This window comes from Anas acuta, chromosome 3 (genome assembly GCF_963932015.1).
Source record: "Anas acuta chromosome 3, bAnaAcu1.1, whole genome shotgun sequence".
Classification (NCBI taxonomy): Eukaryota; Metazoa; Chordata; class Aves; order Anseriformes; family Anatidae; genus Anas; species Anas acuta.
In genome coordinates this window covers 10400737-10423913 of record NC_088981.1, presented here as the reverse complement: position 1 = coordinate 10423913, position 23177 = coordinate 10400737, and the positions used below count along the sequence as shown (strand labels likewise).

Here is a 23177-nt window from a genome sequence, read left to right as displayed (position 1 = left end):
GTAGGGTATTTTTGCGTTAGTGAGCTCTGAAGCAAAAATGAGCAGCAACCACAAAGCAATTATCAAGAAAGCAGGGCTGAGCAAACACTGTATCTTTGCGCCATGAGGCTTCCTTCCTCAGAACGACAGACCAGGCTTCAGCGATCCTGTCAGCCTGCGTGAGACACAGGAAATGCCTGCTAGAAGCCCATTTCCTCTGATGTCCTAAATGGACGTGAGGATGCTGTCTGTGCCAGCCTGCTGCCTCAGTGGGACTGCATTTTCTTTGTTATTTCTGAGGAGACACTCAGCTTATTAAAGAACAGGATCTGATCATTTACCTGAGGTAATTCAAGGAAGTGCACGGGGTGCTCTACCACGCTTACAGGAGACCTACCCAGATTCAACCCCAAGGACAAGAAACTTCTTGAGCAAAATTCATGTTTCCTTTACGATAATGGACAATTGCCAGTATTCACTGTGCTCTACCACTGAGGTCATAGATACGCTGAGGGCTGCAAATCCTGAAATTCCAAGCACTTTGTGGTTAAAAAAATAAATAATAAAGGCCAAACTGTCTATTGACTCCATAAACAAAGAAATTGGGGTTCAAGTGAGGGAGAAACAATACAAAGGGCACCTGAGCTATGAGCCTAATTTAAGACCCAAGACCTTTGGGGCTGGTGAAATCCTCTGAGGTCCAAATCTCATCACAGTGCACTAGCTGATACCTATGGAGTTTCAGAAGTGTCAGAGGAACTCTGTGCTGGGGTGCAGAAAAGAGGTGCCTGTTCTTCCGCAGGTATGTGAGACCAATGTCCAACTACATCTCCATGACATGAATGTACCCGCAGGGAGTTCCTCAGGCAAGAGGGAGAGGCAGTTTCATTAATATAATGTTTGAGGATAATAAGCAAAGGATCTTCAGACATATTAGGCTCACATCTCTTTAGACCTGCTCTGTATGAACTGTTTTTTACTGCCTTTATGAATTAGAAGATGATACATTCATATCCTTTCTCCTCCCAATTAAAACAAAACAAAAAAAAAAAAAGAAAACGCATTTATCCTGAATTACTTTTTAAGTCCACATAGTGATCTGTCACTGTATTTATAGCTTTCCATTGTGCTAATAATTATATTGACCCAAATGCATGAAGTAGATCACCAAAATCATAGTTTCATGTTGAACCTAAGCTTCAGACCCCAACAGGCTTGTATCGCCAGGCTGGTCCAGCAAACCAAGACACAGTCCAGCTACAGCAAAATATATTCATACTACATAACTAAAATAACCAAAAACATTGTGTAACACTACAGCTTCAACGAACCAGAGAGAGTTTCTTCTTGAACACCAATTAGAATACCCTAGGCTGAAATGACAGCAGCTCCTGGCTTCTTATTCCTTGCTTCTTATATGCATATACATGCATATAAGGGTAACAGAATTGAAGATAAGCTTTAGTTCCACATTTATTTTTAAAGATATCTGAATAAGAACTCTTAAGGATAAGGTACCTTATTTAAAATTTTGAGGTTGTGAAGTTTACTTGCACACAGAACACCCTTCTGCAACAGGAACAGGCTACATGCAGAATCTGGTATTACTTTGACTTCCAGCTCTTGCTTAAAGACTTTGAAGTTTGATGCATACAGCAAGACAAAAAATAAAAAGATTGCTCAGGTAACCTGATACCATCAAATTATAACATTTATTTCAGTTACAAAAATAATAAGGTTTCTTTTACATAACTCAGGCACAGAGCCAAGCATTGAATATATTGCTCTAGGTTAAAAAAGAAAAACCCTAAACACCACCACCTCCGTTGGAAGTTCAGTCGGTAGTTCAAGTAATGCATAGATCCTTTCCCTTCTCCTGCAAGATTCTGAATTCAAATACAGGTCATATCAGCAGTAGACAATGCCCTAGCAACTGTTTTGGAGACCTAGATGAAGAAAAACAGTGGTCCTGGAGCAGGGTCTCATGGAGAAATTTAGCAAGGGTCAAAATCAAGTGGATATGGAAGACAGATTGCTTCATGTCTGAAATACCACAAGAGATTTGTAAGTGCTTTCCACATGGTGTTTCCATAATTGTCTGCATTCTCCCTTTCCTTAACACTAAAGGATTATCAAGGTTTGGTTCAGGTTTTCAAATTAGTAAATTTCTTTCCTCAAACCTATTTTATATTACTTGGATGGGAGAACATGGCAGTAGAAAAACTACTGGCTGGTAAAGAAGGAAGTGTAAAGTTTGTCTGAAGAAGCCTTTGAATTATTAGAAGATACTGAAACACAACACAGGCTGAATTATAGGTGACTAGTTGAGCTCTGTACAGTCAGCAACATAATTTTGTCCCCCGGTAATGGTGAAATTCTTGCTGTCTGCAGTGGCAGCAGGGAAAAGCATAAGGCATAACCTTCCCAAGGTAGACTAATTCTTAAAAGAAGCACACACTAATGTGACATGTTCTATGCTGTAATTTAGTAGAGATATTACCATAACAGAAGTGGAAAGTGTTAGCTTGTTAGTGCCCACGATAGAACTGAAGCTTACAACCCACCCCTCCCTCCCGCCCCAACCCACAAGCCTTAGGAGGCCTTTCTGGATGATACAGCTTTCTCAGTGAAATGTTAAAATTCCTGTTTTGTTTGGAGTGATTCATTTCAGTTGTCTGTCTTCTGGCTGGTGGATCATCTTCATTTCCCAGTCCTAGAAACTACCTGAATTGCTTTGATCCACTCTGTACGCTCTGTGGACGAAGCTGCTTGCAAGTAATAGTGGACATCGTTTGCTGTGATGATTTCAAACAGGTTGTTTTCAACATCACATTTCTTGGCTACAGGGAAGAAATAAGGAAGTCAGCTATGAGAGAATAAACTCCTGTGTGTAAAATGTTTCTTCCTTTGCATCCTGTAAAGAGATTCCCTTCCTTTCTACAGCTGTGCCTGATCATGCCTTTGGAAACCATTTGCAAGATAGGATCCGTGAGATCTGTCACTGTCTTGGAGAGAAAAAATCCACGAGTTCTGCACATTTCACTTTCAGGAGTCCCTGTTCAACTGATACCCAACCATAGAAAAATCTGCAGCTCTGCAGAGAGCTTTCATTACCCAAGCCCCCCAGTGCTTTGCCAGGTACAAAAACAAGAGATTTAAGTCATGTCAGAAATCTCTGGCACTTTTCATAGATGGTAGCACAGCCTACACAGGCATTGAGATGACAACAGACTTTCTGGCTGTTGATGATAGCCTGCCTCTCCTGTGGAGCAGAGTATGCATTGAACAAATGCTTCTCGTTCCTTGCAGCAACGCTTAACCATTGCTGTTCCCACAAGTTCTAGCTTTGGGAGGGAACAGAACATGTAGAGTAACAAGTAGTTGGCACAACCATTTGTAACGTAAAACTTCCACGTGAAATTCATGAATTAAAATGAGAACTCAGCTTATTCTGTCTAAGGCCAGTTATCCTAACACAGGGACACCATGTCATCATTTTGACAAGTCTGAACAGCTGACAAACAAGATTCCCACTTGCTACTTTTATCACAGTACCCTCCTCCAGTAATTAAGAGAGCCTAGTAATTAGAAGAATTACTGCATCATTGCAAATTGTTTTTGAATTAAAAAAAAAAAAAAAAACACTTGTGGTTTCAGGCAGATTTAAAGAATGCACCAAAAACTTGTAACACAAAACCTATAACTCTTTCAGTAAGGTTCCTTACAGTCTGGCATATCTTCCACTGCTGTCACCACACAGCCCCTCAAGTGAATTGCTCCGAGAGGATCTTCTCCCTGGGGAAGATAAGAAATCAAAATGAAATACAACTTTTCTGAAACTCTTCACATGTGAATATCTGACTAAAACTCCAGAATGAAAACAAAAACATTTGGTGACTTTGTATGTCAAATGAGAAAAACAGGGTATCCTCAGTCTGTCTGATATGGAAGGTAGGAGGTGTGCAAATAAATAGGAAATAATTCAGAATTTGGAATTCAGGATCTGCAGATTATTTACCATGCTCTGAGCAAAGGTATGGAAAAAAATAATAAACCTTTTGCCAGCGATAGGCTTTCCTTTGATGTTACAGTGAAAACCACGTTAGTTATAAAGAAGAGATCTTTATAAGTTTTTGTTGTCGTTTGTTTATTAAAAAACAAGCAGCAGAAGCAGATATACATTTATTTACAATTTTTCCTTCTTCTACACTTCAGGAAGAAGTATTGTAATAGCCGAAGATTGGGTGAAGAAGCATTTTTGTTGACATAAGCCTGAAACCAGCAGTTCCTATGAGCTGACACACTTCAGCCTTTTGGAACAAGAAGCCAGGAGTGGGAAAGATGCTGGAAACAGAGGTCAAACTCCTCAGTGTTGATTCTCCAGTGCATCTAGGCAGCTTCTGCCAAGTAGGACAGACACAGCCTAGAGAACCTGAACCCACAACAATAGCTCTGCCCCTGCTGCAGTGCTGGGCAAAATAAATATTGTGGTCTGAATCCATCTGGACACTGGCTTTTGTGGGTCAGGTTTTGTCTATGGTGATGCCCCTTCCTTTCTCAGAGCAGGCCCTGACCCATAAGAATTACACGAGTAACAAAATGCCATGTTTCAGTCTGACACAGAGAACACCTTGATTACAAACTGCAAAATGATGGTAGAGCCTTGATTTGCTCTTTTAACCTCATCCACTTTAATCAAATGGGACCACACGTTAATTCTAATTAATCACAAAGAAGAGGTGAGAGCACAATTCAGCGCTGCCTGTTCCCAGGTCTGGATGTCACATGCCAGGCCTAGAAACCATCGTTCCCTCTGCTTTTCCAGAAGGCAGCCAGGATAGTGTGAGTGCAAGCAGCTCCACTATCCTGCTTGACCTTTTCCATCACACATCCCCAAGCAAATACTCCACTTATATTTCTGGAAGAATGCAGCTTTAAAAATAAAAAAAAAAATAAAAAATAAAACAACCCAAAACAAAACCCACCAAATAAACAGGGAAATAAACCAAAGTTGAACAAATATAACTTACTCCAGCAGGATCATAGTAGTGAAGATATGCAGGGTCCTCTCTTAAAACAAACTTCCTCACTTTCCAGTTTTTCCTTCGATGTCCCTAGAAAAATTAAAATAAATTCACATGAGATGTCAGAACAAGGTTTAAATGCCACAAAACATGGCTGCAATATGTCCTGCAGGAAGGGTTCAGACCCTAACCTTTCTCCACAGTACCCCTCACTGGCTGGCTTAGGAAGCTTCCCTGCCAGTTTGCTGCATTCCAGCAATGCTGTTCTGAGGCACCCAGCCTTTGCAGGGCCTCTCACACAGGTGTAGACCAAGCAGAAAGTCAGCAAATAGATTTAGCTCCAAGTGGTATAGGCATCCAAATCACATTAACATGTCACCCTGGCTTATAGTCCACCAACTCCAATCAGTGTTGTTTAAGAGCTTTCAAGCTCTGGGAGATCTCATCCTGGGAGCTCTGGGAGAGCTCAGTCTGGGCCAGCCCACAGCCTCACAGACTCGTACTGGACACATGGACCCTAAGCACTCATGGACTACATCCAGGTCATCTAGTCCTGCCCTTTCTTCCTAGAAGACAAGAAATATCCCCTCCAATGCAAACAACCATCCTGCCATTCATAGCCTGAGCCTGATGAGAAATCATAGAAGTTGCAGGGAGAACAGCCTGGGAGACATCCCAGGAAATCAAACCCTGTGACCAGGGAAGATGAAACCTTCTTACTCATTTTACAGCATTCACAAAGTAACTGGGGTAACAGCACTTCCCAGCAGATCTAGGTTTTCCCCATCCTTTGCTTCATTCTTGAGAACACACATTATCTGCAGAAATGGTGACACTCTCAAGCAGTGATCCATAGTTTACTGAAGGTGACCAAATCCAGATTAACTGCTGAAGACTGTTGTGAATCATTTCCTCTCAGTATTTCAAAATATTAGTTTCTCAATTAACTACTGCTGTTTGCAAGAAGTTCCTACTAACTAGACAGAGGTGGATGTGACAGGGTAAACGTTAGCAGAAAGACTCACATCCAGTTTCTTCTGTTGCTTTTGAGTAATGTGGTTGAACAAGAGAAATACAAGTGAGTACCACCAGAAAGTACTTATGGTCCCAACAGATATTTTCTGGTTTCCTTCATGGCAACAAACGTCCAGTTTGTGTAATTTAAGCAGATATCCTTGGTAAAACACCTCCTGCTTGTCACATCTCTTGCTTTAGCACTCTCATATTTAATTAAAACACTAAGCTGTCTTGTTCTGTACTAAGAAAATAAACCATGCAACTCTGGACAAAAGCCCTGCTGCCATGCTACAAAATGGGTTAATTGAGTAAAAAGGAGGAAGGACAAAGATTAAACCTGTCAAATGCAGACATGGCATAAGCTAATTTTTCTCTCTTCTTTAAAACTTTTAGGTATAGAAGAGTAATTTTGTATCTATTGATCATCATCCCAGTGAGAAAACAGAAGGTGTGCAATACTGACCTGTTTCAATAAACATCCTTGTTTGACTACTAAGCCTCTGAATTCTTCTTTCAGGACCACATCATCGTCACTAGAATTCCCCTCGCAGTAAAAACCACTGTCTGGCTGCATGACCACAAGAGAAAATTCAGAAGTTACACAAATGGTGCCTGTTTATATATATACATGTACAAATCTGGCTTCTCTTTGGCATCCTTTCACCCTGTTTCTGTTACCAAAAAATTAAGAGTTTTTTTTTTTTAAATCACCTTCTCTACTGGAAAACCATCCTGTAAAGTTGAGGACCTCACCAAGTCGCCATTTCAGTATGAGATAGGAGATACACCAGGTCTTAGGGCATCTGAAGACAGCTGGAGGATCTACGTCTACCTCAGTTCCTACGAAGCCGTATGAAGCAATGTTGGCACAGCCAATACACCCCAGGCTGTCCATTCCCCAACCCAATATAACCTTCCTTTCCCTACATCCATCACAATCACCTGAAGTTTGAGAAGAAGAGGAAACTCTCATCTAGGCCATCTTCTCCACACCAGATAAATTGTGATGCTGGTTACTGAAGCCTTACACTGCTCAAATGGTATGAATAAAGGTACGAATAACCACACATATTGCATGTAGTAAGCTTTTGTGCTTACTGTTTACCTGACACCAAGACAGACACCGACCTGCTACAACCTCCTTGCATCACATTGATACTGAAACAAACTAAAAGCAAGATGAAAGCAAGCAAATTACACATGAGGTATCAAAAAAAGTGTCCCTGGTAGCCAGGAACTGTGATGGCCACATGGCTGCCTCCACCAGCACTGTCTGTGCTTCCATTTCTGCACAGGTAAAGTCTTCCTACCACAGAGGTGTTCTAGGAAAACAAATGAAGTAATGGGAGATTCATTTTTTTCATGGAGTGATTCGATGTGGTAAGTATAAACAAAACTGTAATATTTAAGGCCATTCTACTTAACAGTAGGAAGACCCTTTGTTAGCATCATTTCATAAACCAAACATTTTTTAAAATGTTTGGCTGTGATTGTGCTATTACAAGTTCTACAAATCCATCCACAGAATATGAAACAATTTGAAAAGGTTGGGTAAGCTACCCAGGACAGGTGTTATCAGGTAGATTTAAGAAAAATAAAACATCTCTTGCTTTTTTGCTCACAGGCAAGCTGTGTGTGTGTGTGTGCATGCCTGTGCTGAGTCAGATCTGCCAGCTCAGTGCACAAAAATGTGTTTCCAGCTTGAGTCACTCTGAGAAGCCCCATGATGATGAATTACTCTCTTCCATTCCACTGAATCATTAGGGGAACTGGTGGCTAAGTCCTAGTCACTGCCGAAATTACTGGGAATAATGCCCAAGTTAAGAAAATCTCTGCACTCGGTTCAGAGTGCCAGAAGAACTGTCTTGGTTACAGATGTGAAAGTGAGACAGTATATTCTGAGTGCCACATAAAGACAATTAACATAGATCTCTAGTTCTGTACACTCTTTCCTCCAGGACTTAAGAATCCCAACTCAAACCTGAGAAGAACAGAGTATCTGCAAGTCTGGGACAAAGGAAAACCAGAATACAACACTCACAAAGTAGTAATAGGCATCGCTGAGATCTAAGAAGGGGGTGTCTGAGAGTCCCTCAGCTGCGGCCTTGGATGTATCTCCTGCAGGCTGTAGGTAGCCTTCACTCAAGAGGGAAGAGGCAAGCATGAGACCTTCTTTGCGATTTCGGATGGAGTTGCTAGATACCAGCCAGTCAATCACAGAAGTGCCTGGTTACAAGGAAATAAACATTATCAGCCACAACCCAAGCCAGACAGGCAGAAACCTAAAAATACTTGCTGGCACTGGCTTAATTTCCTCCTCCTCTTGCTTAACTTGGCAATATCTGAACACTTTCTTAAGCTTCATCCTTTGAGCATCTCTCCTGTTGGTCAAGATGACCTCTGCCAGGTTTTTTCCTAAAACTTCTCTATGTTCTACAGAGCTTAGAGCTGTTTTGATCTATCTTGAGACTCTTAGCTCTGTGCTCTTTTTATTGAATGGAAAAGAGGAACAAGAGCTTCTTACCTGTAAAGCAGTGATTGAACACTTTCTTATCTTTTTCCAGTTTCAACTCCTTTATTCCCTTTTCAGGATCTTTCATTGAGAGGTACAAAGCACTGTGCATAAAAAGAACCACAGAAACTGTTAGCAAATAAAAAGCTTTAGCCAGCTGGTACAGTAATACCATTCTCTTTCACAGGGTCTTCATATTTTATGAGCATAGCAATCTTTATAGACCTACAGTATGACTTAGTTTGGTCTCCTGAAAAGTTTACTGTGCAAAGCACAGAGACCTCACCACCTCGCTATCATAACTGTAGGAACAGAAGAGTAACTGCACAAAGGGCTCACCACACCTCTATTTTAAGACTGTACCAACTTGTGATGACTGCAGTGTGAACAGAGGAACACCCACTGCTGAGGCTCCTCTGCAGAGCTTCACAGCCCTGGTGCTTTGCTATGTTCTCCGAAAGGTCCTCAGCAGAGCAAAAACACTGTGACATCCCCAAAACCTGCATGCTCTCAGAGGCCCTGAGTAACTTCAGTGACTCCTGGTCTGACTTCCTTTTTCCCCCTTGCTTTTCACTTGCTCAAAACTAATTGCCCTTGGGGCTGAAATGACAAGAAGGACGAACACTAAATGTCACAAGCTAAATCCTTTGGTTCATTATTCAGTCAGGGTGATCCTGCTGCTGAAGCCACTGAAGACAGATTTAGTTGGATCTTGGTCTTGCGCAGTGTTACGCAGTGCTTTAAGAAGCACAACGGGCTCACTTGTACCTTGGTATTCACTGTGCTAAGACAAAAGTCACAGTGTCCTTATTTATTTATTTATTTATTTAAAGTACTGACAAGCAGATGGCTTTCTGTATGTGCTCTTTATCTCTTCTTCTCCCTTTGCCAGTTCCAAGACCTCTGGCAGGCACCACTCTCATCACCATCCAAAAGCTATTGCTAACAATAGCATCTGCCTGCAGAGCAAACAAATGTATAAACTATTTCTAAAATAAATTCTATACTGTACAAAAATGCCTCTGCTGAAAGAATCACACTTTGGCTGAGGTCTCCTTTTGCCCTACAGTGTACTCAGAAGATTCCTCATAAGTAGAATCCTTTGTCAAATACACGTGCTTTGATGAAAGTGAATGTATTAAAATGATCTACTGAGCTCTAACCACTAGCTCATTTTGACCATGCTGCATGCTCTAAAACAGTTACACAGAAAGGACTCCAAGGGAAGCTAGCTAGGTAGCAGAAATGGTTATAGCTCTTCCACATCAAGGTTGTGCATATGCCACACTGGGTGCTGATGGAAGTAAACATGGGTGCAGAGCTACAAGAACAAACCTCAGGTTGATTGTTTCAGGCAGTCTGATAGATTTTCTTGTGGATTTTCTGGCAAACCTTTGGCCTCCATCTATGCACTGAATTGCTTTCTTGATATCCCGTACCCAAGCATCTCTCTCTTCCAGGTAGGCAGCTTGAAAAAAGTGGTCCTGCTGCTTGGCTGCAGTGAGCTTGAAGACAAACTGAAAGGATAAACATAAAAAGGATAAAAATGTTTTGCTTTTTTTTAATGTTACTTTGGTGTAGCTGGTTGGATATGATTAACTTGGTATCACCATGGCATACCACCTACCTGTGCCTAAGGGCTACAGAAAGTGCTTTAGAGCCAGCTGAATAAAAATACTCTGAAGAAAAACATGGACACGCAGAGCAGGTAAATAACTCCTTTTGTTACTTCCCAGTGAGCATTCCTGACTCAGAAAAAGTGAGTGGCACTGCTATAACTGGTGATTTGGGAAGTTCAAAACAGCTGAAAGACCGAAATGCCCAGTCCCTGCAGGCTTACAGTGGGCATAAACTTGTCTTAATATATTTAGAGATGTCCTCAGTTTGAGCAGAACAGCAACGTTAAAACAAACAAATTGCATCATGCTGCTCAGGTACTGATTCACACAGGGAGAAAAGGACACAGTCACACTGTAGAGTAACTGAACACATTTGCAGTCTTTTAAGGGCTTGGTAGGTAGATGAAACATCTGACCCTTACGTACACCTTATGATCACTGCTTTTCTAAATTGATCACAGTGGAAAGCCTATATTCCCCAAGACCCCAAAAGTAAGAACAGATCTTTTATGGTAGGTCTAGGCAGAAAAAGACAGCACCAACCTGAAGAAGAAAAATAATTTAGACTGCTTGATCTCATTTTCATCCAGTGATCTTTTAGATGGAAAATACAGATCTAAGTACTCAGTCAAGAGGGCTTCCATTTCCTCTAAAAATGTAGTTCCCCATAAGTGGAACCGTTATTTCTTCCACTGGTTGTGGAACAAACCAGGTTTCTGGTTGTACTAGAATATATAGACCCAGTGGGCATCTAACTAAAAAGGGCAGTTTAGCAGTGAATCTAAAATATTGACATCAAAACACCAAAGTCTACTGAAGCCTGCTTTTGTAAATGGCATGGTTCTGAACATCCCAAATATCTATCTGCCAGGCTGGTAAACAGAAAATATCCTGATGCCCTGAAACCATGCAGAAGTCCCAGTGAGTTCTATGAAAGAGATTTTGAAATCACAAAGCACTGGATACTCAAAATCTCAGCGAAAAGTTAGAGTTTTTATTTCTAGTATGAGGAGAAAGGCCTTTCTGAGTCTTCTCTTAACTCCAGCTTTCAGATACCTAGGCCACTAGGCTAGACAACCAGGCTTCCTCTGAAGTCGTTGGAAAGGTTAAGTCTCCAATCCTAGAACTGACCAGTCTTCTTTCTGGAGATGTTTCTGTTTGTATTTTTGAGAAAATTAGAACATTAACTTGAACTAAACACCAACAATTTAGCTAAATTAAGAGAACACCGTCCCTGGGGGTGTTCAAGGAAAGGTTGGATGTGGTGCTTAGGGACACAGTTTAGTGGGTGACATTGGTAGTAGGGGGATGGTTGGACCAGGTGATCTTGGAGGTCTCTTCCAACCCTAACGATTCTATGATTCTATTGTATGAAATGAATCCTACTACAAGCAACCATACATGATAACGCTATCCAGAGGAAAGCTAAGGGAAAAGTGAAAAAGAAGAAAGGCAGCAGAATTAACATCAGATTAAGTAGTGATGAAATAGATCAACAACAGTGAACAGTGGTGACTATATTTTACAATAAAATCTTTAAATATATCCTGTTCACAAGAGGCTGTGACTGTGTATCTCTTTAACAAATCCAAGGTTGCTTCCTTTTCCCTCAACATCTGCTTTTTGCAGTTGATTTAATAAACCAAGTGTGCTGATGATATGCCGTGAGGTTTCAGACAGGCCTCGAGGCAGAGACACGTTCCAATTCAACAAGCCAAAGTCAAATCAGATGAATACAAAAGTCTGCTCACAGCTTGATGGGTCCAATTTGGGGCAAGGACTAAGTGAGAAAGACTGGACTTAAAATTGACCTAATGAGAATTACCCCACTTCTTACCCTACAGAAGTCTTGCTAGAAATGAAAGTTTAGTTTTAGGTCGATATGAATGTACACAAACCACTGCAAAACAGAATAATTCACACAAGAAGCAGAACCATACATTTTAGCATGTAACCAACTAGAACATAGTATGCAATGCAGAGGCTTTGCATTCAGCTGTAAAATACAGCTGTAAGATTTAAGATATAACAATAAAAACTCTGCATTTTCAAGGAATACATGCAATAAATGAATCATTTTGGGCAGTAACCACTTTTTAGAACAATCCCAGTGACAGTATTGCTTGTACAGATAAGCATGTTGCAGTTTTGGCTGTCTGAACAGTACAAAGTTTCAAAGTGTCTCCAGGGCTGCTGGTCTCTGGGCTTGCAGAAACATCCCACTGACCCAAGGAGGATCTGCTCCAACACCTGCTGAAGTCGTTCGTATCACTTCTGCTGACTTCAGACTCTGCAGCAGATCTTCCTTATTAAAAGACATTTTGGGTGCCTTGCTCCCCAAGTCTGACACTGAACACTTCGGACTCTGCCCATTTTGTAGAGTGCACACACGCTGGTGAATTATCTTTTCATCATTGCTAAGTACGATACCGTTACTGACACTTCCAGGCAACCACTACAGAACAATACTGCTTTGATCTTAGTGCCTTTGTGGGACCTAAAAACAAGCAAAACTGTCTGGAAAGCAATACTTTATGAGAAAAGCTTTACTTCTAGCATTATGTTGTAGGACTGTAATACTCTTGAACATGGTACCCTCCTTCCCATGAGTTACACCTCACATAAAGAGTAAGGAGAGCTGTACAGAAGATTGTTACTTAGATAATGTAGGAACACAGTTTAATTAGCTGAATTAGAACTAAATGTGTGCAGATAAACTGAGTTCCTTTATTTGGTTATTTAATGTCCTGCCTCATGCTCTAGTCCTGCATATAATTATACTTTACCCTTATTATTTATGGTTTACAAAAGAGGTGGAGTCAAGTGCAAAATGCAGAGCTCCTGCCTTGTGCTGAGGTAATCCACTAACACAAAGCCATGCCTGCTGAAACAGAAGGTCAGGTGCAAAGCTAAAGGAGTCTAACAGTAAGGATTGCCCAGCCATGCTGATGGGTGAGCTGCTGCGGAGACAAAAGAGTAAATGGGTTTGATCTCAACTGCTTCTGAATCAATTGGATGCTCTCCCTTGCCAGTTCAGGTAGTGCAATACCTATGATGGGTGTGGGACGGGTTAGGGATGCATGATCACGAAATTCTCTGTCCAGGCACAATAATGGTCTCCTTCCGTGGGCAACTCCCAGTGCCTACAGAGATCTAGGAAGAGCACGCAGCTCTTGATGATCCTGCCTACAGTGGGATTTACACAGTAATGGTCCTCTAAAACCTTTTGTCCCCAGGAGAAGAAGCCATCCATCACTTTCCTGACTCAGCCCGTGAGTAACAACAATCTTATTCTCTGTTAGTACTGGCTCAAGCAGAGCTTTTAAGTTAAGAGCCTCTAAACATGATCAAGTCTAAAAAGACTCTATAAAATCAACATATTTTTTTCACATAAATATTGGTCAGAGCACAGAAAGAAAGAAAAAAAAAAAAGAAGTAAAAAAAAGGAGAAGAAAAAAGAAAGTAAGCAGGTCTAAACCCTGACTCCACTCACCACAGAACTGAAGGACAGGTAATTCTCCTCGGTTTATACATATGAGAAAATCAAGTGCTCTCTGAAGTGCACTCTCTCACACTATTTCTACTTTTCTAACACTCCTTGAGATTCTTTTTGTTTGTTTGTTTGTTTTTCAGTCATCCTCCTGCAAGTTTCTTTGAATTGCAATTGGATAATCTCCCAGATTCTGGGGGAAACTCTCTGTGAGAGGAATTCCTGGGTCTATAGCACCTATTTAACAAACTGAAATTGAGAGTTGTTATCAAAGGGCTAAATATATTATTCTTTGCTCATGGAAATCCTGTTTCACCAACAGATTTTTTTGTTGTTGTTTTCTTTTCTTTTCTGGAACCCTGTAACCACATACATATGCTTGCATTTTCCTGCATTTTATTTTCTTTCAAATAACACTCGATTTATGAATATCACGATCTATGCGTCTCATTGAGAACTGAGAATCAAAAAATGTTTTGGGTTGGAAGGGACCTTAACGATCATCTAATTCCACCCCCCCTGCCATGGGCAGGGACACCTTCCTCTACACCAGGTTGCCCAAAACCCCATCCAGCCTGGCCTTAAACGCTGTGAAGGATGGAGCATCCACAGCTTCTCTGAGCAACCTGTGCCAGTGCCTCACCACCGACACAGTAAAGCCTTTCTTCTGAATATCTAATCTTAATCTATCCTTTTTTAGGATAAGGAGTAATGGCTTTAAACTATCTCTATACTCCCTGATAAATACCTTTAGGTACTGGAAGGCCTCTATAAGGTCTCCTCATAGCCTTCTCTTCTCCAGGCTGAACAACCCCAACTCCCTCAGCCTGTCTTCATAGGAGAGGTGCCCCAGCCCTCTGAGCATCCTCATGGCCCTCCTCTGGACTTGTTCTAATACATCCAGTTTAGACTTTATCCATGTGCTTGCTGTGCTCAGCCACAGACAGCCCAAATATGTACATCATTTGAACCCATTTCCCCCAATTATTTTCCTCTCTCTCCCCAAGTATACACATGGCTAGCTCTTAGTCACACACAAAAGCTCTACACATAACCACACAGCGTGCAATTCATACACATCACGTGAATGTGAAATACGTGGGGTCAGGTAGTTACCAAAGGGTAATGAAACAGGAATCACAGCTTTTTGGGGGGCATTTGTACCACAGCATTTATCTCCCTCCTGTCCAAACAAGCTAGCCATGGTAATTAATTATTAGTCAGTAATTAATAATTATTATTTTCTGTTGCTCATGAAATAGTTTTCCACAATTTTATTCTGTGGCTCTTAGCAGCTAAATTTATATTTAATACAAAAGTTGCCCCACTCAACTGCTAAGTGTCCCATGACAATATAATTTAGCTCTGCTCTGACAGATTTAGAAAAAAAAAAATCCACTGTCTGAATTGCTCCTCCTGAAATATCCTGAGTTTTAACTCAGTCACACCTTTCAAACTCCACACAAGTCCAGTCTTGCTGCCAGCCTTCTAAGACGAGGGAAGGTGACCACCAGGATAAATGTAAAGAATCTAACCACCAGCCTTGTGCCCCTTTGCTGCCTCCAGGAGTTCAAGTATACTGTCAATCATTGTTATAAAAAAACTTACTTACCATTCTTTTGCCAAAGTCTTGGCATGGGCTGTTAATAGTGCTTCCTTTTAGTGGGACCATCCCTTTGGGGCTGTTGTCAGACTTCCGCTTATAGAATTCAATTCCATCTTCTAAGAGCACGACCCACATCGGCTTCCAGGTATTAAACATGCTGCCCTGCATCAATAAATCATGGTGTACATTATGTTTGATAAATCACCGATTATATGATATCTACCAAAGACCAGGGAACATCTGATTGACTCTAAAATAATTATAGGGTCTCAAGGGAAATAATGAGCCACAACCACACCCATCTCACCATGCTGTTAAAATATGTTGTTATTCTTCTGACAACCATTTATTTCCCCTCCTAGTCACCTCTGCTGTGAATTTTTCACAAATTGCATCATGACCCCAGATGATGTTTCTTTTCCGTACGTTTGTGATTTCAAAATGACCCAGTGACAACACTAGGAACAATCCTCAAAAAATCCAGATGCGAACTGACCCATTAGGGCTCTCTCATTAACTCCGGGCTTCCTGTGCTGTGTTTAGGACTTGGTGCCACAATACAGTCAGCTCTTGAGGCCTGGCTGTCAGATAAGAAAGCACATATCTCAGAGGACTTCTAGACTTAAGAAAGCAATAGTAAGCATAATGAGTAGTTCAAAGGCCTCGGGCTGCGGATCTCCAACTGCTGTGGTGAGAAATTGAGGTGCTTCGTTTCATCTTTTAAGGCTTTTACTTCCTGTTTCTGAATCACAGCAGTTAGACGTGAGAAATTCAGAAATAAAGCCTGGGCCAGACCCTACGTATAGTGAAACATATGGCAAAATCCACAGGGCCTCAAAGAGGAACGACCTGTGCTCTCTCTGTGCTGAGCACAATTAAGTGCTAGAATTATTAAGACTGTCATGTCCTAGCTAGCTTACCTCTGGTCCTGCCTGCAGACGGCTTCAAAAACGGTCACAATCCCAGACACCCAAGTGTCTCACTGCTCAACCAAATGAGCATTTATATGTGCTGAAAATCAACATTTCTGGGGAGTTACTGATCCACACTCGATATTTGCAGGCCTCAAATCAGAGGCTATCCTCCAAAAACATTTGATTTCCTTATCTTTCTGTCATGAAGAGAGACCTCAGTTTATTCTCCCTCTCCTACCATGGTGGCTAAGCAGAGCTAAAGCTGCAGACAGAAATGAGGTGGCCACCATCACACTGTGCAAGTGGCTTGTTTTGATTTTAAAATGGGCAGAGTTACTTCTATTTGCATTTCTGCAGAAGTGAACAGGACAGAAACACTGAGTCTTTCCCTCTTTCCCCTCCAGGATGAAATCTTTGACCATCACATCCTTTTTTTCCTGCCTTAGCTCTCAAGAGAGGCCTTTTGCACTCTGAATCAGACCTTACAGGATGGAGAGGAAAAACCGTGAAAGATCTGACTGAGCGTGGGACCTGCTTCCAGCCTCTGTAGCGCTCACTGCAAGCAGAAGGTGCCCCACAAGTGAATGCTGCCTTCCAAAGGTAAACTGCTGTGCTGGAGGCTCTCTGGAAACCCAGATGAGCAGAGAACTGAAAGAACGGTCCAACCTTGATGTGAATACCACATAGGGATTGAGTGCTGTTTTCTTTTGATTTTTTGTTTGAGCCATAAGAATTTATCATTTTTGGAGAAGCCAAATTGCCCCACAGGTTGATTTTCTGCTAAGGAATCAAGTGAGATGGGGAGCCAATACAAGAACCACTGCAATTTCCTTTTGCCAGTTTATTGCATCTTACGATACTTCTGCTCATGGAGAAACAAGTCCAGTACTTCCTGAAGACTCTGACATGCTCTGTCAGTAGAAGCCACTGCAGAGCAGGGTTAGACTGGCAGTCTCGGATCCACACCATCAGCAAGCCTGAACATAGTCATGTCGGTCTCAGCTAAAACAGCTCACAAAAGACAAATGCAGGATGCTGGATTTGATTTTCCCAGACTGAAAACCAAATCATCTCCCTTGCTCCAAAGGCTGCAGATAAAGATTGGTGTTCCCCAAACTGTTCTCTGAAATCATTAGCCACTTTAAAAGCTCACACAACCTCCCTTTGGTAGAACTATTTATCTAAAAAAAAAATATCGGTAGCACTACATGAGTAGAAAATGAGCTGTTTTCTGTGCTTGCTCAGATGACCCAAGGTCCCCCACATATACAGTGGCTTAGGCTGACATAAGATCAACTCTTAAATCTGAATCCATATTCACTGAAGATCATGTTGTACCAGCCAAAACACTAACCCCAAGCACGTTCCTAGCCTAATGTAAATAACAAGAAAATCAGTGAAAAATCACCTCCACCCTTTTAGAAGATGATTGTGGTTGCACAGGTCCTGCACTCTGGCAGGTCTGATCAGGATTTTCACTTTACAGGCACAAAGAAGAGGAGGAGATTACTTAATTGGCAGATAAGGGTAACTGAGAACATGCCCATCCTAGCTGGAAGCTCTGGCTGTGGAGTTCACAGCAGCCTCACTGATGGATCCGTGTTAGCTGGTACCACTAAAATCTGCATCTTCTGCTTCTTTTGCCCGCCAGCCTCCCTCTAAGCACACTGCTGCTCCTCACCAGCAGCATAAGCTCACTTCTGCAAAGACAGAGCCACCTACGAGGCTGTTAGAGAACAGGAGCACAATTTCCACTTCCCCGTTGCCATTGCAATAGCACCCAGCTGCAACTTTCCATTAGCAACACCCACAGAGAAACTTCTTGGGGACCCAGAACTCAGAGGAACAGCAGGGACTCACACTGACACGTCTGTATGCATCTTTTCCCTGGCATACCCAGCCAGACACACAACTTGGGATCGTCCGCCCAGTGTCTAAGTTCCCAGCCACTCCCCTGCCATGGAGAAATATGGATCGTGAGCCATCTGCTTTCAAATTGGGCCATGGGAACTAGACATCTGCAACCTGCTGTGCATTAATTTGGTCGTCTCCTTCCTCATGACGGCATTGGTGCAGCTTTGAGATTACTTTCTGAACTTGCTTCCTCTCAGTGTCGGTAGAAATAAGACTGACGAGTGACCTTTTTGCAACAGTGGTCCCAGATTAGAGACCCCTCCAGCCAGCAGCTGTGATGAGTGAAATTCTAGTTTTGATGAGCACAGACACCGCAGCACAGAGCTCCAGAACTGACACAATTTAAACTGCTTTACCCCACTACAGATTTACATAAAAATCTTGACCTTATCCTGTGGGCTCTACCACAAAAGACTCTAGAGCAGAGGTTGCAGTGGAGCAGTGACTGCCTTCACAGAGGAGAGGTGCATCCAAAGCCCCACAAACTCTCCCTAGGCCAGACTCTGACCCGTGATATCACTGTGCATCCCTAACGTTTAACTCTGATTAAGTGCAGTAAAGTAGGCTGTGGCCATTTCAAGCTGTTACCTCTTTTGACAAGCTTCGAATAAAGGCATTCTTCATAAAAATAAGAATTTTTGACCCAGAGGTACATCTAAGATAAATGCAAAGTACCTTATATAGTACACTAACAAGATATAACTGCTAGCAAGTACCTTTATAATCACTAATATCACATCGTTCTGTTGCTTAAGGAATTGGTTCATTTGCCTTCTTTTTTAGAAAAATAGGGAAAAAAAAAAAAGACACCTCTTCTGTTTAAGTAACTGAAACCAAAGTACATTTACCCATAGTCCCACAACCCATTCAGTCAGCTCCCTCCCCCTCTGTCCAAAGCCACCCCTTACCTTCTTTACCAAGTAGCCCTCTCTTATGCGCATTGGTTCTCGCTCCATGGCTCGGGCGGTCCTGCTCTGAGGTCTATCGGAGACAGCAGTTAGGCTCCTCTGGCAGCAAGGTCTGTGGGGTAGAGTTTTTTACAGCACAGCTGTGTCACTTTCACAAGTTCCTTTGCCTGTTAATCACATGAAAACAAGCCCATTTCCTCTTAGGGTAAGAGATAGGGAAACGCAGAAGCACGCGTGTATTTATAGGCTGCCTCTGACAGAGCAGGCAGCGGCATGACAGAACGCCCAACTGTATCAAACACTGCCAGCCTTGGGGACAGAGCCCTGGGAAATTGAATAAGCATTTTAATGCCTAATCCCAAGGACTCAAGCCCACTCTGTGAATACATGAGCTCTAGGAAAACAACAGAGGGTGGTGTACCATGTGGCTGCCTGACGCACACCAAGAGGATCCCAGAAACAGGTTTCTAACTCACCAGCTCTGTCAGTGTTACTTCATCCCATCTTTGAAGCCCAACTCCCAGGGCATGAGCAGGTAGGGTTGGCAGTAAACTGGAGAGCCTTCTCTTGGTTAATGGTGCTGCGCCCTCTGCTGATACAAGAAAATTGTTTATCAGACCTGGTCAGGTTTTGGAGCTTGACGCTGAGGCTTTCCACAGAGGTTAGGTGTCGAACAGCACAAATGGGTGAGACCAGCACACTGTGTGAAGCGCCACTGAAGGTCACCTTCTGTGAGCATCTTTCGCTTGTCACACAGCCCATTTAGCTGTTTGGTAAAAGATAAGGTAAAAACATTTTCTGGCATGTGGTATAGAGCAGTCACGCTCCCCCTTTCCCATACAGGAGGAGGGGCGGTGGGACACAGGAGGCAGTGGTGCATTGCCGGGTGCTCTCCCACATGCAAGACTCCGTATCACTTCACAGCTGAACCCAGTGTTACCTCATCTGTCACCCCTGCTACTTGCAAAGGTCTTTCACCCTGACAGGCACAAGGCATGGAGCTTCCTCCTAGCAGCAGCATTGTGCAGGTGACAGCCACTTCGTCCTGAAGTGCTCCATTGCCAAATGCGCTCCCCAAACACGTGACTTTTTCCTCAGACAAATTCCTGTTCTCCATTTGGCTCCTGTCTTCTCCCAGCTTTTACTTAGAAGTGTATGCAAGTCCAACAAGGTCTACAACAAAGGATTAAAAAAGCTCAGAGACTTTCTCTAGCCATTCTCCGGCAATGCCTATCTATTGGTTTTCCCACAGATAAGCATCCACTCCCTCCTTTGTAATGTTCACTACCCCAACTGCTCAGTGTTTCTCCTGGCTGTCCGAACTGACATTTTCCTGTAATGATTTCCACTTGCTATAACTTGTCCTGTCCACCATGGGCACAGAAACTGGATTACTCCCTTCTCTGTGCCAGCTGTGATGCACAGTTTGTATGCTGTAAAGAAGTCTTCTGCTAGCTGGGATGCTCTGCTGAGCCCCAGGATCAGGTCAGCAATCTGTTTAGCTCTTTGTGAAGCTGTGACAAGCTCCACAAGCTACCAGACAAGCTCCACAGCCAAACTGCTTGCTCTAATTTTCTCAAACCTTTCTCTGCTAGCTGCTGTTTATATTATCTCTCTAGGCCCATCATAATGCTTGATGTACTCAGAAGCCTGTAGACTCCCTGTAGACTGTAAATAAAAAAAAAAAAAAAAAACACCCATAAGGCTACAGAGCATGGGGGTGAACATTAAAGACCACAAAGTAGCTCACAGTTAGCTCTTACTTCTTTCCCTACCTTGCTGCCCTTTAGGCCTGAGGAAAGGAAACCCCTTCCCCAGCTAGAAGGGCTTATGAGAACAAAGACTAAACTGCCAGTGTCTTTCTCTCTGCAGGCAGCTTTTGCACAGATTTCCCCCTTGGCATCCCTGCCCACCTGCTCCTGCCGGAATGGTGTTTTTGCTTAGTCAGGATTACAGTGATGAACTAATGATATGAAACGCCCAGGGACAGTCCTTTGATAGAGCATCTATATGACCTTATACTAGAAAGTGGTTTACTGTGAAGAGAAAAGGATGCTGACTCCACCAGTAAGCAAAGGACACTCAATTTCTCATTTACCTGCATAAAAAGTCCTTGAAGATGTGTGAAATGAAATTAGAGATACAGTGTCACCAAGCCAATGACTCCAGAATTTACCATTAGGTACTTAAGCAACTCACTGTCAAGGCATAAAATTATCTTCATTGAGTTTTAGCTGGATGCAGCTACTTTTATAACATTTATTTTCTCTGCATTGTTTCTCTCATCTTCAAAGCTCAGCTATTCTTTTTGCCCTTCTGACTTTGTTTCATTTATCACCCATCATCACAGGGGAATCAACGCTTTGTCATCCCCGGGCAAAAATGTGCTGATCAACTAAATCACTCACGCAAAGCAAGACGGTCCTTAACCATGCAGTGACTGTGGCCGATGTGAAGGACACAGTGCTGATGCACTTTAACAAGCTGGTCTTCTTTAACAAGCTGGTCATAAAGAGCAGCAGCAGGCCTAGGGAAGAGGAAGGCCTGCATTGTTCTGGCTTTCCATGGAAGGGCTGATTTCTGGCAGCAAAAGGATCATAACCTGAATTGTGGAAATCTGCTGTAAGTTACCCTGTTCTCCCCATTTCTGCCCAAAGTAAAGGTGCTTGATGGCAGATTACAAACATTTGCCACAACAACACAATCTGCAGCAGAGATCACAGATGAATATCTTAGCTCAGCTTATTGGCAAGTGAACCGTTCCTGTAAGCGACATCTTGCTGCTGTACTTCCTCAGAAAATTACGTTTCTTTCTGCCACTTCAGGACTCGCTCCTGCAAGCATTAAAAAAAAAAAAAAAGCAATCACTTGAATTTATGTGAGCAAGGGATCTAGCTGAGAGACTGATGGGCATTTACACCCAGCCATCTCTCTGCAAGTAAATGTGTCGGCTGCAAGGACCACAGGCAGCTCTTCAGCTTGTTACATCAGCTTTGCTGCTCTCGGTGCTAGCCCTTGCATGGCTGGATTTCAGATCTGCCTGCTGCACTTTAAGTGCTGTAAGCCCACTCCATCTGTAACAGAATGGTTGAGTTCTCCAGAAACATGCATCTCTCCAGCAAATCAAGCCAGATTTCCCAGAGAAATTAAATCAGATGCGATACAATCAAAACGATTGTCTACATGAGAAAAATAACATAAGGTTTGCAAAGGTCCAGCTGCAAGTAGAAGTAAAACCCTTTCTGACTTCTACTCAGAGGCAGCGATCTCAGAAGAATTACAGTATTAAACTGAGAGCTGGCAGATGCACGGCTCAGCACAATTCACTCCATGTGGCACCACACACGGCTATTTTTAGCAAATGAGCGACTGTGGCTTTACATCCACTTCTCGAAAAGAAACCCAAAACCAGAACATTCACAGTCAGCGTGGTATTAAGAAAGGAATTGAAGAGAAGAAAGCAGGAAACTATTACAAGAATTGTTCTTGTCACCTTGGAACCTAAATGCTGCGTGTTGTCTGTCATAAAGGAGCCATCTTATTCTGACCTCTAGGCACGTTTCATGTATTTAATTCTTGTAGAGCCATGCAGCAGGATTAATATATTAAATGGAAAATGGGGAGATCTATGTAAATAGTGATGCTGAAACATTCATGTACCTGACACGTCACACACAGAATGACCGTTTAGAGCGGATTCAAGACAGCAGATGGACCAACCCTGAATGTTTTCTAGGCAAACTGGACCAGCACATAGCATACGCCATGGCTTGCATGCATATAAGCTCTGACTTTTCACTGAATACATCGAACCTCACCTGTGACCTACCTTTTCCCTAGAGTATTTCTCCATCAGCAACACACGTAGGTGATGCAGGCAAAGCAGAGAAGGCCTAGGCACAACAGAGATGTCTAGAAAGGTGAAACTGCAGCATGCAACCCTCATAGGTCTCGGAAGAAAAAGAGATGAGGATGAATGAACACGTTGGTAGCTGCTCACCTGAGGAAGCTCACCGCCCTCTTCATGAGCACTAAGGGGCTCATCAGTGCACGTGGGAATTTCGCAGTGTCCCTGCCCCCAAAGGAAAGGGAATTAGCTTAACGTATCCTACTGACTCCTGTGAAGTCTCAGATGCCAGAGAAACAAAAAGCAGACTTGAAAGAATAAAAAATAATAATAATGAAGGGAAGGAC

General features: G+C 42.5%; 1 protein-coding gene across 2 annotated transcripts; it reads right to left on the bottom strand.

Annotated features, from left to right (window-relative positions):
* Positions 1-1672: 1672 nt before the first annotated feature.
* PLEK (pleckstrin) lies at positions 1673-19578 on the bottom strand. 2 transcript variants are annotated; one of them, XM_068675650.1, is made up of 10 exons: positions 19460-19578; positions 18984-19095; positions 15254-15409; positions 9868-10049; positions 8545-8636; positions 8062-8246; positions 6484-6588; positions 5010-5093; positions 3705-3774; positions 1673-2819 (listed from the first exon to the last, which is right to left on the bottom strand). In XM_068675650.1, exons 2-10 carry the CDS (start codon positions 19029-19031, stop codon positions 2680-2682), a joined length of 1062 nt encoding a protein of 353 aa, XP_068531751.1. In that variant the 5' UTR covers positions 19032-19095; positions 19460-19578; the 3' UTR covers positions 1673-2679. The 2 variants fall into 2 exon arrangements, with proteins under 2 accessions (XP_068531751.1, XP_068531750.1); XM_068675649.1 differs by lacking the exon at positions 19460-19578 and having other exon boundaries at positions 18984-19168.
* Positions 19579-23177: the final 3599 nt, after the last annotated feature.

Coding starts and splice junctions, on each gene's coding strand:
- PLEK (XM_068675650.1), bottom strand. CDS start 19,031: ATGGAGCGAGAACCAATGCGCATAAGAGAGGGCTACTTGGTAAAGAAG. Junction 10,050..15,253: donor AAGACTTTGGCAAAAGAATG/GTAAGTAAGTTT, acceptor TTATCCTTTCAG/TTTGTCTTCAAGCTCACTGC. Junction 8,247..8,544: donor GTTCAATCACTGCTTTACAG/GTAAGAAGCTCT, acceptor CCTTGTAACCAG/GCACTTCTGTGATTGACTGG.